This window comes from Pygocentrus nattereri, chromosome 20 (genome assembly GCF_015220715.1).
Source record: "Pygocentrus nattereri isolate fPygNat1 chromosome 20, fPygNat1.pri, whole genome shotgun sequence".
NCBI lineage: Eukaryota > Metazoa > Chordata > Actinopteri > Characiformes > Serrasalmidae > Pygocentrus > Pygocentrus nattereri.
Genome location: NC_051230.1, coordinates 19,759,990 through 19,777,334, shown reverse-complemented (window position 1 = coordinate 19,777,334; position 17,345 = coordinate 19,759,990). Strand labels below are relative to the sequence as shown.

General features: G+C 38.5%; 1 protein-coding gene across 1 annotated transcript in view; it reads right to left on the bottom strand.

Annotated features, from left to right (window-relative positions):
• Positions 1–3,812: 3,812 nt before the first annotated feature.
• The window catches only part of adamts3 (ADAM metallopeptidase with thrombospondin type 1 motif, 3), a 165,220-nt gene continuing 151,687 nt past the window's right edge, over positions 3,813–17,345 (bottom strand). Inside the window, exons 21-22 of the mRNA XM_017695510.2 lie at positions 13,564–13,681; positions 3,813–6,200 (exon numbers count right to left, since the gene is read on the bottom strand). Of these exons, the coding sequence (XP_017550999.1) occupies positions 5,731–6,200; positions 13,564–13,681 (588 nt within the window). The 3' untranslated portion in view covers positions 3,813–5,730. The remainder of the gene's footprint in view (positions 6,201–13,563; positions 13,682–17,345) is intronic.

The following is a 17,345-nucleotide window of genomic DNA, read 5'->3' as shown; positions in this document are numbered from 1 at the left end:
TACTTTGCACAAAGAATAAAATGTTCAGAAATTTAAACCAAGGAAACAAGCAGCATTGTACAGTGCAAATCACAGTGCTGATTTCTATACCTCCTGACGTTCTTGTCTGTTGGGCCACATATTCTCATCCACATCACAATGGATATCTTCCCTTGCAATGCAGCGTGGAAAGAATATTTTGGAATGTCTATTCCAGCCTCTGCAATCTTCTGCTGTGATGTCCTCACATGCTGCATCCATGGCAGCCAGCAGAGCCATCTGAGTATGAGGCTGCCGATCATAAACCTTCCACCTCCATGCAGAGAAGAACTCCTCAATTGGGTTCAGGAATGGGGAATAGGGTGGGAGAAACAGCATCAGCATCCTGTTGTGGGTTGCAAACCATTGCCTGATGGTGTTTGAATGATAGAATCTCACATTGTCCCAAATATATATTTAACATAATTTGTTAAATTTGGAACATTTTCACGATCATTTAGAGCCATCTCACCATCTGGGATGAGATCCCTGTAGAGTGTATCTATGAATGTGACGAGATGCTGTGTGTTGTATGGCCCTAAAGTGGGAATATGAGTTAGCGCACCCGGTTCTGAAATGGCTGCGCACATAGTGATGTTCCCTCCTCGTTGGCCAGTTACGTCAACAGTGGCTCTGTGTCCAATAATATTTCGACCACGCCTTCTGCCTTTTGTCAGGTTGAAGCCAGCCACATCCACCTATATGAATCGATGAGGTTGCTCACTTGATTCCAGCTCCATTATACTCTACATTTCAGAAGATACAAAAACAAATTACATAAAGTTATAATCTTAACGGAATTCACTGAAGTGAAAACTCACATCAAATGTACATGTTAGTCAAATTTACTGTACTGTATCATTACACAATGAACTATTTACTGAAACGGGTAGTTACTATATGCACGTAGATGATTTACCTGCACATACTGATAGTGAAGCTCCTTCACTCTGTCACCATTCCTTTCAAACGGTACACGGTACAACTGTTTCATTCTCATCTCAGAAAAAGCAATAAAAAACTCTTACTGTCTACATTCTGAAACCGCACTGTATTTTTGGTCGGAGTAATGCAGTCTCATTGCCAGACATGCCACTGTTTGGAATTGAAGTTTGTCTGCCTCTTTATGTTTCAGTAGTGACATGAAATGTGGGTTTTTTGTGAAAATATTGAACTAAATTTAAATCTTCACCATGAAATAAATCAAAAAGATCTTTTAAAAAACAAACATGTAAAGTTGAAATTTAAGGTTGGGGTTTGAGACAGCGCTTCCCATTAGAAAGCACCCTATAAATTACAATTTTGTATTTTGTACATATCAATGGTCTGAATACTTGCTTTTTTATACAGTGGGACTGCAGGTTGGACTAATTTGGCATAATGGTCTATGTAGCTTCAGGAGATGGTTTGTACAAGAATTTATTTGCTGCACATGAATGATGATGTTTTATATGCTGATCTCAATCAAGCGAGATTCTTTGGAGATTAAAGTACAGGCACTGAATAAGTAACCACCATTCCCTTCCATTACTGTGAAGTAAAATATCATTTGCTGTTGTTGCTGTAATTGCAACCAAGGTATCATTATATTGCAAGAATGGAATATTCTGTTGTTTCTTTGTTGCTGTGTTAGTCTGTTAGTAATACATTAAAATATCACAAGCAGGCTTTTAATTGAATATTTAATATAGATATTGTATGTCTATATATTATATATACCTAATTTTGAGTCATTTAACTATTCTGAAACTTATAAGGTGAAAAAAAATGTAGAAAATGGAAACCTACTGCTGTATCTTATCTCCCATCTATAATATCCTGTGGGATATTGACAATGCATACATTTTTTTTGAGGGAGAGATTAGAGCATGAGCACCTATATACTGTACATACTAATTATTACAAGGAAAGTGTAAGTGGATTGCACTAGTATTGATTCGCTATCATCATAATTTGTCATAACACTGGATGCTATCAATCACTTGGAGGTGCTTTAGCAACTCATTGGCTCTCATTCCTTCTTGGTCTCAGGGGTAATTTTGGGGCAAGTGCATTAACATTCTCATCATGGATTCCGTTTACACCTGAGGATGACAGTTAGAATTAATCTCCTCAGCCAGCCCATTTGCTGGCTGACACATTTAGCTGCTGTTTCTGTGTTCTATTTCAAGAAGTGACACAGCAATTGCGACGTCATTTTTAAAACAAATTGCTGCAGATTCACTACCCACCCGTCTGCCAAGGGCTCATGACTTTTACCTGAAAGACTATTGCGTGGTGATTTTAGGGAAGCTGTCGTGAGCTTTAACTGGTAAATGCTGTTGTGGAAATCAAAAGGCAGTGGAGGACGACGGTAAATGGCACGGATGGAAGTAAATTGATTGGTCAGAATCTGACCTTGAGCAAGGCTGGATAAAAGACATTCAGCGCTGTCTGACAGGACTTTTTTTTTTTTTTATAATGTCAAACCACCACAGATGAAAGCAGTGACATCATAGATATGAAAAATGTGTTAAAACTGACTACTTGACCTCAGTTTTCAAAGTGCCAGTAAATCCCAGGAATGTGGTCATCCAGATAACATTTCAGAATTAATCAGACCATATCCAGTCAATATCACCATGTCAGGCTTAGATTCAGCCCCATTATTTGATCATTTCTTATTGACTGTTTTGATTAATTCTCTGACAAAACACAACTGGCTGACTAAGCATCTAACTTTCAGCACTACATTAGTTAGATTAGATGTTTCTGTGCCTGGAGGCCATCTTTACGATGCTCAAGGCTTTCTATCAAGGGAACGGGGAGATGTCACAAACCATTGTAGGCTCCAATAAGTCTGTGCATCATACACACACACACACACACACACACAAACACTGTTTTGGTTCACTTGGTTCTACCAAAATCCTTCCATTATGAAGGTGGAGGCGGTTCACTAGTTAAAAAATGATGCCTTGTAACACGCAACTTGCATTTTGTTAGCAGGGAAAGTATTGGTCTTTAATTTAAAAGAGCCAGTTGCACTGTTGGTTAATATTGTTTCTGAGCAAATTGCTACAAACTATTTATTTGTGAGATTTTGCAAGTGATTTCAAATTTTGAAACATTTATGTGGTTTTCGATTTTGAGATTATAGATCTCTCCCCATTCAAAGACATGTTATAAGAGCTGGTCTTGTATGAGTGGAACCAAATGCTGTCCTTTACAATGTCTCTGGTTCCACTCAGATACCAAATGTTCTCTGAAGAATATGAAATCTTAGTTTAACATCATAGCAGTAAGAAATATAGTGATATAAAGTATAATATAATAAAGTATTTTAGTCTGTGTATTGCAGAGAAAAAAACATTTTTACTGGATTAGTGAGCTGCAGCTGCTCTCACTAAACACTAAATCATGAGGGTTTTATTGTTTGGGAAATGTTCCAACCCCCAGCTGAAATGGTTGTTTCTCTAGTAGTGGGGCATCACCCCAGCACTTTGAAAAGTGAGGGTTAAATTCCCATTAAACCTTGTAGTTCTGCCTGCCAAGACACCAAAGTGCAGACAAACCCAGGTGTGCTCAGTTGTTTTTAGGTAAAGTGCTCAGCAAACCTTGCTATTCATTTGTATGCAGAATCAGAAAAGTGAAACACCAATAACAGCAATGGAAAATTTCTTATCTCCACTCTCATATTTCTCTCCTGACCAGACCTTCAAACTGATATTCTCCTGTTCATCAGCCTCTCAGGTTCAGGCAGTAAGAAATGAAGTGCAATGTACCCTTAAAGTGAAGAGCACTCAGGTGACGGATGAATGTTTAGTATGTTCTTTATTGCTATGTGCTCCCCATTACAACAAACAGCATCAGTAGTGTACACTTCAATTACAACTAACAAATATAAGTACAAATAAACAGAGAAAGGACTGCAAGCTGTTAGAAACTGCCAGCTAGTCGGAGCATTAATTAATTGTTAAATGCACAGGTAGCACTGGGGATAGATACGCATTGTATTCTATACAGCGGATCTGTCTGAGGCTCAGGGATTGTCATTTGGGGAAAAAAAAACTACACTAAAGTACTAGCATCCTTTTGGGACTTTAAAAGCTTTGCATAACATTAGCAGCCAAGTCATCATAGGCAGCAAGTCACTGACATTACAGTGAAAATGTTTCAAAAATGTTTGTTTCTAGGAAAAAAAAAATCTACAAGCGTCAACATTTTTCATGTTTGTCTGTGTTAGCCAATTGGAATGATATCCATATGGATTTCGGAATCTTTGTATTTCATGAATCAACACTACTTAACTGTAAGAAAACAGCTGTGAGCGACAGCTTTGTTGGGCCTCTACACTAAATGCTATGCTGAAACAGCTGCATGAGACAGCTTTCTCCATAAACCTTTCGGTACATGTATCTAAAGTTGATGCTACTTCTAATTTCTAACTTCTTAACTCGCCAGCAGGGAAACTTCAGTGAAAATTCAAGCATCAGTTTGCAGATGACCAGCAAATTTGGTTTCTTTATCTTTTTTGGCTTGTACAGAAGGGATGCTGGACATAAAACAGTCTAGGAACTCAATAAATACTCTAAAGATATCAATCCTATATACAAGAGCTATACAGTAGCACACAGGCGAGCGTGAGTGAATGGTTCCTGTACGTTCGGGCTCCGCTTACATGTACATGGAGGTTATTTGCTATTGCAGTCAGATGCATTGTGGTTGAGACGTAACCCTTGGTTTAAAAAACAATAAATATCTTTCTTCCGAAATCTTGCAGGCAAAAGCGCAATGCGTACAATATGTTCCTCACAAAAAAAGGTCCATGTTCCTGCTCAGCGCCTTCAAAATACAGCTTTGCATGTCCTGTGCACCTTGCTGTGCATGTGATGGACTCCTACGCAGCCACCCAACAGCATTTTGACATCTAAATGTGTCTTGGCATTCAGCTCCTTTGCTGGTGAAATAAACCTTTAGTGACAAAAGAGAATACAGTACAGGATAACAGGAAAATTCAGCTTTGACATTAATTGTTGATGCAGTTACAGAGACAAAAGCTTATGATAAATCCCTTGATGGACACAGGTATTCGAAGTGTTCAAAGAATGATGAATCCGTTCTTGGGTTTTTCCACTGGCTGGTCTGTTTTGACAGGGAAAATTGAAAACATATCAGATACTTTAGCTGTCATGTAGAAAATGTAAGTGAATAGTAAAAAAAAATTTGCACCATGTTTTAGTAAAAAATAATACTGACTTTTACACATACAGTATTTACAGGAACATTCATAAATATCTGTTCGTTAAACAAATAAAATGTTTGGAGCCAGTAACAAAAAAAGGAACGCTGAATTTTGAAATTCTATATAACTAGAAGCATTTTCTATCACGTACCACTGGTGTCTCTTTAGCATATGCTAATGTGCAAAACCTTTGTAAACCAAGCTTTTGAAAAGGGACATCGGATTGCTTTCAAAAGATCATCTTTGGTGCTTTGTCCCAAAACGGCAATGTGAAGGCTGACTAGTGTGAATGCAGAATGACTGCTGTCGGGAGGAAACCAGAAAGTGAACCAGCACTTTACTCTCTCACTCTCTCTAAAATCTCTCATAAGCAAGATCTGAAGTAAGTCAAGGGATAAAGCTAATATATTATATCTACAAAACAAAAAAAAGAGTCCAGGAAGGGAAAAAAACAACAAAAACAAAAAAACACCAGTTCAAGTTCGCCTTCATCTTTCCACCTCGGATATCGCCTTGGGCCACCTGTTGTCTCGGGAACCATCCAGCTGCCGAGATGTGGCATTGGTGGAATGTCCGTGAAGTGCCACAGCAGGCAGGTTCCTGGCACGGGGTTTGGTGGCCTGTGTGGGGCGTTTAGGAGTCTTACTGTAGCTGTTTGTTCTGTGTGGTGCAGTGGTGGAAGTTTGCTTGGCTTTGCGGCTAGCTGGGCCTGATCCACGAGGGCTCTGGGGAGGCAGCTTGAGGGTGCCATTGACGGAAGCCGTAAGGGACTCCAGGAGCTGTGAAGCAGAGCCAAAACGCAGCTCTTCCTCCGTCTCAGCAGCCTCTGGTAGGAGGCTGCTGAGACTCCTCTTACTACATGACTCGCAGCACAGCTTGCTGTAACCTGGAATGGAGCAGTAGCGGGCCAGGACTTCCATCTGACAGAAAATAGACTTGTCTCCTCCACATGGTTCATCTGTGACAGAAACATATTACTGAGATTTTTTATTACAGTACATCACTTTAAATTTTGGGTGTCAATTTGGTGAGAAATCTCATGTATAGTGTTCACCCTTAGCAAAGACATGTTTGGTGCTCAAAAATGACAAACATACTGACAAAATTCAGCATTCAAGATGTCTGTTTTTACATGTGATGTAATACAGTGACGGAACCCACACTAGTGAGCAAGACTAATAATTCAATATGATTTGAGTCAAGTATAGAGTTATGCAGCTTTTAAGGTGCTAACTGGCTGTTTGCAAAATTATAACTGATGCAGTTTTTGGCCAATTATGGGGTCTCTAAATCTTCCTTTGCCCACCAAGTGAAAAATAGAACTGGTCAAAAGAAACTTGCATGGTGGAAAGCTGTTACTGAGGAATTTATGTCTGACATGTTATCCTGATCATCTGGAGGACTGTGCTGTTTTTATTTCATTCCTGAAGCCTGTAAATTCCTGTAGATTTAAGCTGTGTGGAAAACCACACACAGATAAGGGGCAAAATTCTTAATAGGCAGATTTATGCTGTCTCTTTAAGGTAAATTAAATATTTGTATTACTGTATTTGCTAAAAGTATTTTTTATATGATGTCTAACAATAACACTAACAAAGTGAATGTGTAGCTTTGATCACTAAAACCTCCTCCTTTACACATTAGACCTTGGACATATCACATTTCCTTTGATTAATATGAACATGTTTTCCAAAATCCATTTTTCAGAATCCCTAACATGCAGCTCTCAAACATGTACACTATATGGCTAATAAGTATGTGGACACCTGTCTGTCACACCTATATGAGATTGTTGGACATCCCATTTCAAAACCATAGCCATTAACATCGAGTTGGGCCCCTTTTGCTACTCTAACAGCCTTCCACTCTTCTGGGATGACTTTCCACACGACTTTAGAGTGTGTAGGAGTTTGTGCTCATTCAGCCGAAAAACTCCAAACTGATGTCAGATGGGAAGGTCAAAATCAACATTCCAGTTCATCCCAAAGGTGTTCATTAGGGTTGAGGTCAGGGCTCTGTACAGGACACTTGAGTTCCTCCACACCAAACTCTTCCAACTATTTTATTTATTTATTTAGTTTTCTGGTCATGGCCAGTTCTCACTACATTATATCAGTCTCCATCCCAAACTTGAAGGTGAAGGCTAGCATGTGTTTCCTCAGTCATATGAAGTCAGCCACCACATCTTTTCAAGACACTGCAACATAATTGGACAGCTCCACACCCTTGGAGAAGAACGCTAACTGTCAATTCTGTTATATTAACAGACTGATATTAGAGGGAGGGCCACCTAGAGTGGACAATTATGTGGACAATTATGCTGGACCGTGGATCACAGTCTCAATCTCAAAAGGCCGATGCTTAGACGTCTGTATGTTAAACTCTACAGACTAGTTTTCTGATTCTGATCGGATTTATCTGAACTGCTAACTGAAGTATTTGCTCTGTCTTCTACTGTTATATTACTTGGTGACTTTAATGTACATTTTGACAAGGCCTCGAACATGGCAACTAATTTTATGTCAGTGCTTGATTGCTTTGGATTCACACAGCATGTAAACGTTCCCACACATGAGCATGGTCATACACTGGACTTAATCTATACAACTGGACTTGATAATATTGCTGTTCGGAGCACCCGTATTGGTATATCTGACCATCCTTTTATTGAATTCAGCTTTAATTTTCATTTCCATAGGTGTTCTAAGAAAACCTTGAAAACTCTTGATCCTTCAACTTTTCCTGCTTCACTTCATACTTCACTGCTCTCTGGCATCCCTTTCCTGTCCTGATGAGATTCTCTCTGTATATGTAATGAGTCCATCTTGCATACTCTAGATGCTCTTGCACCACTTAAACAAAGGCTTGTGCTGTCCTCCCGCTCTTCCCTGTGGTTTACTATTGAGCTTAGTGCCATGAAAGCCACTGGCAGACGTCTTGAGCGGCTTTATAGGAAAACTGGCCTTACTGTATATTCTTTAGTCTATGCAGATCATATGTCAGTGATACAGTGATGCTTTAAATAGAGCACGTTCCTCTTATCTATCTTTGGTGATCCACCGTAGCTCACACCGGCCCAGGACCCTTTTCAACATTACTGACAAACTCCTGCAGCCCCCTGTAGTAGCTTCTTGTGGTTTAGTTAAATTATGCAATGAATATGCTCACTTTTTTTCAAAACAAAATTGAATCTGTCATCCCCTTACTTCTGTCCATGAGCCCACCCTCGATTTCTGCTCCCCTGATATTGCTGAGCCACTCTCCTGCTTCACTCCTGTCACATCTGTTTCTGTAGAGCTGATTAAAAAATCCAGTCAAACTCATTGTCAGTTAGATCCTGCTCCAACCTCCTTTATTAAGCAATGTGTGACAGAGACAGCCATCTCTATCTCACACAACAATGGTATTACTTGATCCGCCCTTTCCTGGTTTTCCTCATATCTCAGTGACAGATGTCAATATGTAGCTATTCAGTATAATAAATCTTCTATGGTGTCTGTGACTAAGGGTGTTCCACAGGGCTCAGTTTAAGTCCATTGCTCTTCACTACTGACATGCGTCATTTGGGCAAATAATACGCCTTCATGGTTTAAGTTTTCATTGTTACGCAGACGACCCTCAGATCTATGCTAGCGTTCGCCCTACTCAGACTACACCACTAGACCATTTCTCAGTCAAGCTGATGTAGAAACACTTGCATGCATTAGTGACATCACGGCTAGACTACTGCGATGTTCTATTTTTTGGCCTCCCTGTCAAAACCCACACTTGGTTACAGTATGTTTAAAATGCTGCTGCTAGGATCTTCACCTTTTCAAAAAAGAATGACCACAACCCCTCCTGTTCTTCAGAGTCTTCACTGGTTGCCCATTACATTCTGTATTCAGTACAAAGTTCTCCTTTTAACATATAAAGCTCTGCACAGTCTGGCGCCTCAATACTTGGCAGTGCTTCATGTATATGTCTTATTCTGTACTTTGAGATCACAAAATTTAGGCCTTCATGTTCCTAGATTTAAATTGGTTTCTATGGGTGGTCGATCATTTAATGTAGTAGCTCCCAACTTATGGAATACTCTCCCACAGTCTATTTGGGATGCAAACCTCTCTGTCTTCATTTAAATCTCTATTAAAGATGTACTTGTTTTCACTGTGTTATTGTTGTTCCATTTATACATGAATGTATACCTGTATTGTCCTATTATTTCATGTGTTGTTGTTTGATGTGTAGATATTCTTTGATTGTAAAGTGTCCTTGAGCACGGGAAAGGCGCTGTATAAATATAAGTGATGATGATGAGTCTTTATGGCCTTTATATTACTAATTACTAAGGCATGTGAAGGTGACTTTGAGTCATACCCATGTTATAAATGATTAAATGATGCCTTTCATGTACAGTTCTTGAGGATATACACCTTAAAGGATTGGTTGGTGGATCTACATGAAAGGTGTCTCAGTAATTGCTGAGCTCATAATTCAGCAATCATTTCAACAATAGCTGACTCGTCTGGTGCAGGATGTTCTTCACTTCACAAGCAGTGAGAAAGGCCCACTGAGTGGTATAAATAATCATTGCAGTCCATTCAACTGTTACAACTGGGACTGAGAACCATTTATTGCCATCTGCAACATTTGCTCTCTCTGTCTTTTACAAGAGAAAAGTAGCCATATGTTTTGAGCTCCCAAAAGACATCCTTTTGTTTGGAGCAGAGTGCAGCATTTCATAAGTGTGTCACTTAATATTGGCTGGGTGTTCTGTTTTCACTCTTCTGAGATAGGCTTCACTGCAATGTGGGTAAAGCAAATGGAAAGACTCCTGATAGCACTCTTCAAAAAACAGCAGTCTACAGAACAAATAATAAACCTTTCTAAAAACTTTTCTTGCAGCCAAACTGAATGCAACCACAAAATCCTGGATATGTTTTCAACATTAAGTCTGAGATGTAACAGGATTAATGAAACAGGTGATCATTAATTAATTTCTGAACACAAACTACAACGACTGCTTCTTATAGAACAGTAATTACCTTATTTTATCAGTGACTGCAGGTTAATGTCTCAATTTCAAGATCTCTTATTAGTGGTCTTGATAGAATATTAAGTATCTGTCAGTCTAGGATTGGGTACAAATCTCACATTTTCTCATAGCTCCTGCATTTACTCCTGTTTTACCTCCCCACCTACTTTATTTTCCTCCCTACTTTTACTACCTTAAATAATTTTTAATCTGGCATGCTGGAGCCACTTTGATCACTGGTAGAATTTAACACCAAGATCCACATCACTAGCATGAGAACAACACATTATGTAGATTATCCAGACTTTTGGGATTTATGGATGGAATGGATTGATGAACAAAAGTGAAAATTTAATTTAAATAGTGCAAACAGAATTTTTTCAGATTATAGACAGGTTACAAACAGATTTTTCTCAGATTACAGTCGGGTTCAGACAGATTTTTGTCAGATTACAGTCAATTTCTGACAGACCTTTGTCAGATTACAGTCAGATTTAGACAGAATTTTTTCAGATTATAGTCATGTTCACAAAGAATTTTGTCAGATTACATCTGAACTCAGAATTTTGTTAGATTTCAGTCAGGTTCACACAGACTTTTGTCAGATTACAACTGAGTTCAGACAGAATCTTGCCAGATTACAGCTGGGTTCAGACAGACTTCTGTCAAGATATAGTCAGGTTCACACAGAATTTTGTCAGATTACATCTGAGTTCAGACAGAATTTTGTTGGTCTGTAGGTTCAGGCAGGACTTTGTTGAACGAGGCTGAACTCAGGTTACATACAGTTTGGAGCAAATTGTCCGAATTAAAACTGTGTCTTGAAATATTGATTGTTATATTATGTAATTCAATAGGCTGCAATTTTGCATTCACTTGTATTTTTCAGGGCTGAAGGAAACTTTTGTAAATTGTAAGTCAGCAGAATAAACTTTAAAAGGTTTGAAAGTTGAGGAGAATACGGGAACAGTGAGTCATTAGCTGTGAAGAGTACCACAAAATAAACTACTACATGTACAAACTTTCTCTACAATTAAAATGGAATGTATGGCATTTTATTACTTAATTAAATCAGAGAATATTTGGTAAATGTTCATATGTTCAATAGAAAAAATGAAGGAAATATGAAAGCATCATGGTTTAGTGCTTCATTCCTACCACAAAGCAGAGAGGAATAAGAAATTGTCAATGGGCTAAATTATTCAGAGAATTAATAGTCCTGTTTTTGTTTGTTTTTTAACCTTGTAAGTTTCTTCGCTCACGCACAACAGTTCTATTCATCTAGTAAGTGGTGCGTGTGTTCTTCACTCCTTTTTAGTCCTATAGTATTGCATCTTATTTCTCTGTAAGTGAGCTGTATGACCCCTACATAAACCAGTAAATGACAATGTACATAAATCTACATAAACATTTATACTGATATCAGTCATCAGTCATTAAAACATTCATGTCAAATTGGTACAGCATTAGCACAAGCATTAGAACAAAAGTGAAAGTTTTAAACCTTACATGGCCACATAAAACATGTAAAACATGTAAGTTTTATTACACATTTCTATAACCTAAAAATAGCTCAAGAGGGTTTACACCAAAGTCCCTGTAGTTATTCAATAACATATGCCTTTATATGTAGAGAGATTTTAAGGGGTTAAGTGATTCAGACAGAATTTTGTCAAATTAAGGGAGTTTTTTTGTCAGATTACAGTTCAGTTCAGAGAACATTTTGTCAGATTATAGATGAATTAAGACATAATTTTGTCAGATTACAGGGGGGTTCAGAGACAATTTTGTCAGATTACAGTCAAATTCTGACAGAATTTTCTCAGATTACAGCTGAGTTTAGACAGAGTTTTGTCAGATTAGTCAGGTTCACACGGAATCTTTTCAGATTACAGCCTAATGTCAGGAAAAAAAAAATGTGTCACTTGACACAGACGTTGACCTCAAAGTTAGCAAATGCAAACTTTATGACAAATGACAAATAAAGGATCATGTCAGTCTGTGTCAACTGCCATAAAGAGCTTATGTAGGCGTCATGTAGCCTTACGAACACTGTGCTACAATAGTGTTATCAAAATATGTATCTAGAATGTATGTCATTATAGGTTATGAAGCATCATAAGCATATATTATAGCAATGGGAATTACAGTACTGTGCGCAAGTCACCCAAGACACATTTTCAGAATCTTTTATTTCTTTTTATTTGTGTAGCTTGTGTTTATTTGCTGAGAAAAGTGTTAATATTTGAATGAACACAATTTATAGAATATAGAATATAAAACCTCTCCTCGAGGAAGCCCAGTATTATATGTAGTTAAAAAACAACTCCTGGTTTGACCAATCAGTGCTTCAGTAAATTGTGCTCATGATGTAACTGATGATATTAACAAGTCTCTGTGGTGGCTGTGAAGGTGTCAAGGAAAAATAGGGACCCAAGAAATTCTTGTTAATTTTTATTGCTTTTTTGTTTATTTGAATTATGAATATGACTTTATTCTAATATACACTCACTGGAGACTTCATTAGGTACACCTGTTCAGTTGCTTGTTAACACAAATAGCTAATCAGCCAATCACATGGAGGCATCTCAATGCCTTTAGGCATGTAGAGGTGGTCAAGACAACTTGCTGAAGTGCAGACCGAGCATCAGAATGGGGGAAGAAAGGTGATTTAAGTGATTTTGGTCTGAGTTTTTCTACTGGGATTTTCACGCACAACCATCTGTAGGGTTTACAGAGAACGGTCCAAAAAAGAGAAAACACCCAGTGAGCGGCAGCCGTGTGGACAAAAATGCCTTGTTGATGTGAGAGGTCAGAGGAGAATGGGCAGACTGGTTCCAGATGATAGAAAGGCAACAGTAACTCAAATAACCAACCAAAATCTCTGAGGAATGTTTCCAACACCTTGTTGAAAGTATGCCAGGAAGAATTAAGACCGTTCTGGAGGCAAAAGGGGGTCCAACCTTTCACTAGCAAGGTGTACCTAATAAAGTGGCCGGTGAGTGTATATTGTGTTAAACTCACTGCTGAGGTAAATTGTTTAAAAATTTGCTTAGATGCCTAAAACTTTCGTACAGTATTGTATATCCAGCGGATAATGTGTCAACCAATAAATGAACCTCAGGAATACACACCAGCAGCAGTGAAATGATCTCTTATCCAATATCACTGCTAGAATTCTCTATATTTGTTTGTTAACATCATGTATTGACTTCTTTCTAGCACTCAGGGGAATATGTGTGGGCTAAGTGTGGGCTCGGGACTTCGAAAGGTCTTGTGTAATGATGAGGTTAGGGCATCTTACCGTGGCAAGGGCCTGGCCGGCAAGGTCTTTGTGATTCTGGTTTCTCCCCACTGCATTGATCTCCGATACGGCATGTAACCTGCCGCCAAGCCACCCCCTCTCCGCAGGTCACTGAGCACTGAGAGAGAGACAGAAAAGGAGAAAACCGACAAAAGAAAACATTCAGGCAGGGTCAAGCACAGCATTTAATATCAATGTCAGAGCTCCTTTCCTCTGCAGAAGCTGGCTTCTAAAAGCAGAATTGAGCTCATGGTCAACCAAATCTCTAATTTCCAAAATAATAACAACAACAAGAAAAAGTATAATAACAAGAAGAACAATAATAAAAGTTAAATACTTATGTGTGTTAGTAGAAGATACTTTATTACTACTTTATGAAAAGCTGAGGAGACATATTTCATATTTTTATCCTGTTTTTGTCATTATTTAATATCAAACAAAACTGAAAGTTAGAAATGCAGACCCGAACCTGCTGCTACAGAATGTAGATCAAATGTAAATGTAATTCTGTATAATTTCATTATATAGTAATTACACTTAAATTTGCTTGCAAAACATCAATTGGCGAAACATTTCATTTATATGATTTTCCAGCCAAGATGCAGTTGATCAGCTAAGACATGTTTGCTTGTCAAAATTTGATTATATGGTTTAGAACTGGAGCTGCTAGGCTAACAGTGCTAACAAACACTCAAAGTCAATAGTCACCCTAATTGTTTCCAAAAACACATGCCAAACCTTCAAATATTTTCTTCACATTATGTTGATAAGCTATGTAAACCCATTTAGAAAGAATAGTAAAATGGCATGGAAAGGCCTTAATTATACATTTAAGTTAAAATTAGAACAATGTTGTCATCCACATAACATCTTTCCGATACTATTCCAGCTTCCAGCTTTGGTCATCTTGAGTGGAACCATACCAAACTGTGCCCAGGAAAGAAGTGATTATCCTAAACAGCCCTTCTTTTAGCTACATGGAGAAGTTTTTTGTTTCTCATACTGTATTTAAAACCACATTGGCTAGTCTGTGCAACCTGAATTAATACCTAGATGTGGTTTAAGGGGGTTGAGAGATGTTTTGGGCATGCATTTATGGGAACAGTATGGGTGACTATTGACTTCCAGTGTTTGTCAGCAACGCAAGACTGGCACCTCCAGGTCTAAACTAAAGAAGCAAAATTTGGACATCAAATATTATGATTGACAGCATTTAGGGTAAGTGGACAATCAATTAAATGTGCTTTGTTGCTAATTTTAAGTTAAGGATGCACTGAAATTTTGGACAAAAAGAAAAAGAAAAATCACAAACAGTGCTAACGTCCAAAGCATAACTAATCAATAATGCAATAAACTACACTGTCAAGGATGCTGGCACACACTCTAGCCTACATACCGTAATAAATTTCATCATTTTGTCTGAGTGTTTGCATTTACTGTCAGCTTTTTTCAGTTTCCGGTTTCAGTTTCAGTTTCGACCAAGGGTTTTCATTTCATTGTGTCAATAGTAATAACAGTAACAACTGAGTAGTTATGTTGAATCATTTCCTCTACAACAAGCAGGTCACTAATCTATTACAGTGAAGCCTTTAGCTTGTGGTTAAAATAAATATGACAAAGCGATGCTGACTGAGCTGCATGAAAACGCTGTCCCTGTGTTTACTGTGGCTATACAGTGATTGGTCTGTGGAGCTATGGATCGGATTGCTAGATTAAAAAATCTTACTACCATATTTATGTCAACGGACGCTTCAGCTGAACAATGGTATGTAGATATGAAAAGAATGCTTTCTGCAATGCTCTTCAATTACAATTATTCAAAGGCACACTTTGAAGATCATAGCTGTCTGAAATGATTGTTACCACTTGTTAAGTCTTGCAGATGCCAGCTAGGATTTATTCATGTTAAGGGCCTAGTGTGAAGAGTGAATGATGTTTGATAGCTTTAACACAGCTGAATGGAAATTAAACAGTCCTAAAAAACTTTTTTTTAATTTTAAAAAATTTCTTGTAGTCTTTTTCTCTCTGGGTGGTTCTGCAAAATTGCCTGTTTGACTGTCATCAGCACCGAATTCATTTCTTAAAGCACTTTTCAAACATCACCTCATTTCAGGGCTTTTCAGCTAACGCATACATGCCTCAGGTACTTGCCAGAACATGATTTAACCAATTAGTTCACCTAAAAGGGAACCAATTAGTTAATTTGGCATGACCTATTCAAACACCTGAATACACTACAGCAATGAAAGGATAACCTCCACAATTTTTCGACAATTCTGCATATTTACTTACACTGATTATATGCACTATTCAGCAATTGAGTGTTAGTGTTCCTGTAAGTGTCTTAGCTTTCAGCTTGTTAGCGTAATTTTTTTTTATCCAAACTGCTGCCTATGTTGCAGATCTGAAATCACTTCCACAAAGAATTTAATCTAGAATCGCATCTTAATGCTCAACAATTAACTGTGTGTCAATGTCACAGGTATTTCACAGCTTACAATATCTTTGCTCCCATAAGAGCATATAGTTTTAGTTTTTACATCATTTGAAAACTAGTTGCTCTTTACAACTTGTGAACATTTTATGAGTAACTGAACAACAGAAATCATCCAAAATTACAATAACATTTGCAATAAAAAGTCATAAGCCTATTAATTCGCATCAACTGTTGTTTTCTTTGTTTTCTTATGAAGTTACTGTCTTGATAATACAAGATTTTTTTTTCAACAGTGATAGGATTTTGGGGGAAAATAATATAAAACTAACAAACCCTTTCTTACAGCCTGTGCAGCCCAGAAAAGGATGGCATGCCCACTCCAGGTAAGGGGAAAGGACTTGCCCCAGGTGGAGGAGTTTAAGTATCTCGGGGTCTTGTTCACAAGTGATGGAAAGAGGGATTGTGAGATTGGCCGTAGGCTGGGACAGGCGGCAGCAGGAATGCGGTCACCTTACTGGATTGTAGTGGTGAAGAGGGAGCTGAGCCATAAGGTAAAGCTCTCTGTTTACCAGTCGGTCTATATCCCGACCCTATGGTCATGAGCTGTGGGTAATGACCGAAAGAATGATATCACGAATAAAAGCGGCAGAAATGAGCTTCCTTCACAGGGTGGAGGGCTACACTCTATTTGATAGGGTGTGGAGCTCGGCCATCCAGGAGGAGCTCGGAGTAGAGCCGCTACTCCTCCGCATTGAGAGGAGCCAGCTGAGGTGGTTCGGGCGTCTGATTCGGATGCCCCCTGGACGCCTCCCGGTGTACCAGGCACAGCCTACCAGGATAAGGCCCCGGGGTCGTCCTAGGACCCACTGGAGGGATTACATCTCCAAGTTGGCCTAGGAGCGGCTTGGGGTCCCTGGGAATGAGCTGGAGGAAGTTGCGGGGGACAGGGTCATCTAGGATTCTCTGCTCTCCCAACTGCTACCTATCTGGATTAAGTGGTTAACAACGATGATGATGATGATGATGAAACCCTTTCTTCAAAGATTTGCCTAACCTGTAAAGGCCTGAATGTGAGTCTACACTTCAGTTCCTCATGTTCATAAATACATATCCTGAATATTGATTTTTCAGTAGGTATTAAATAACCTGTAGTAGATTTAGCGGATTAATAAGCCAATATGTTTTAGGAAATGAACCAAGGGGGTTGTTTGCCTTTGAAAATTACACCATGTATTTTATGTTGAAGTCACGAAGTCCATATATGCTGACTCCATTCAACTGCCTGAAAATGTGTGGTATAATTAAATAAAGTTCATACAGCCATTTTTTAATTTTGTTTTGCATG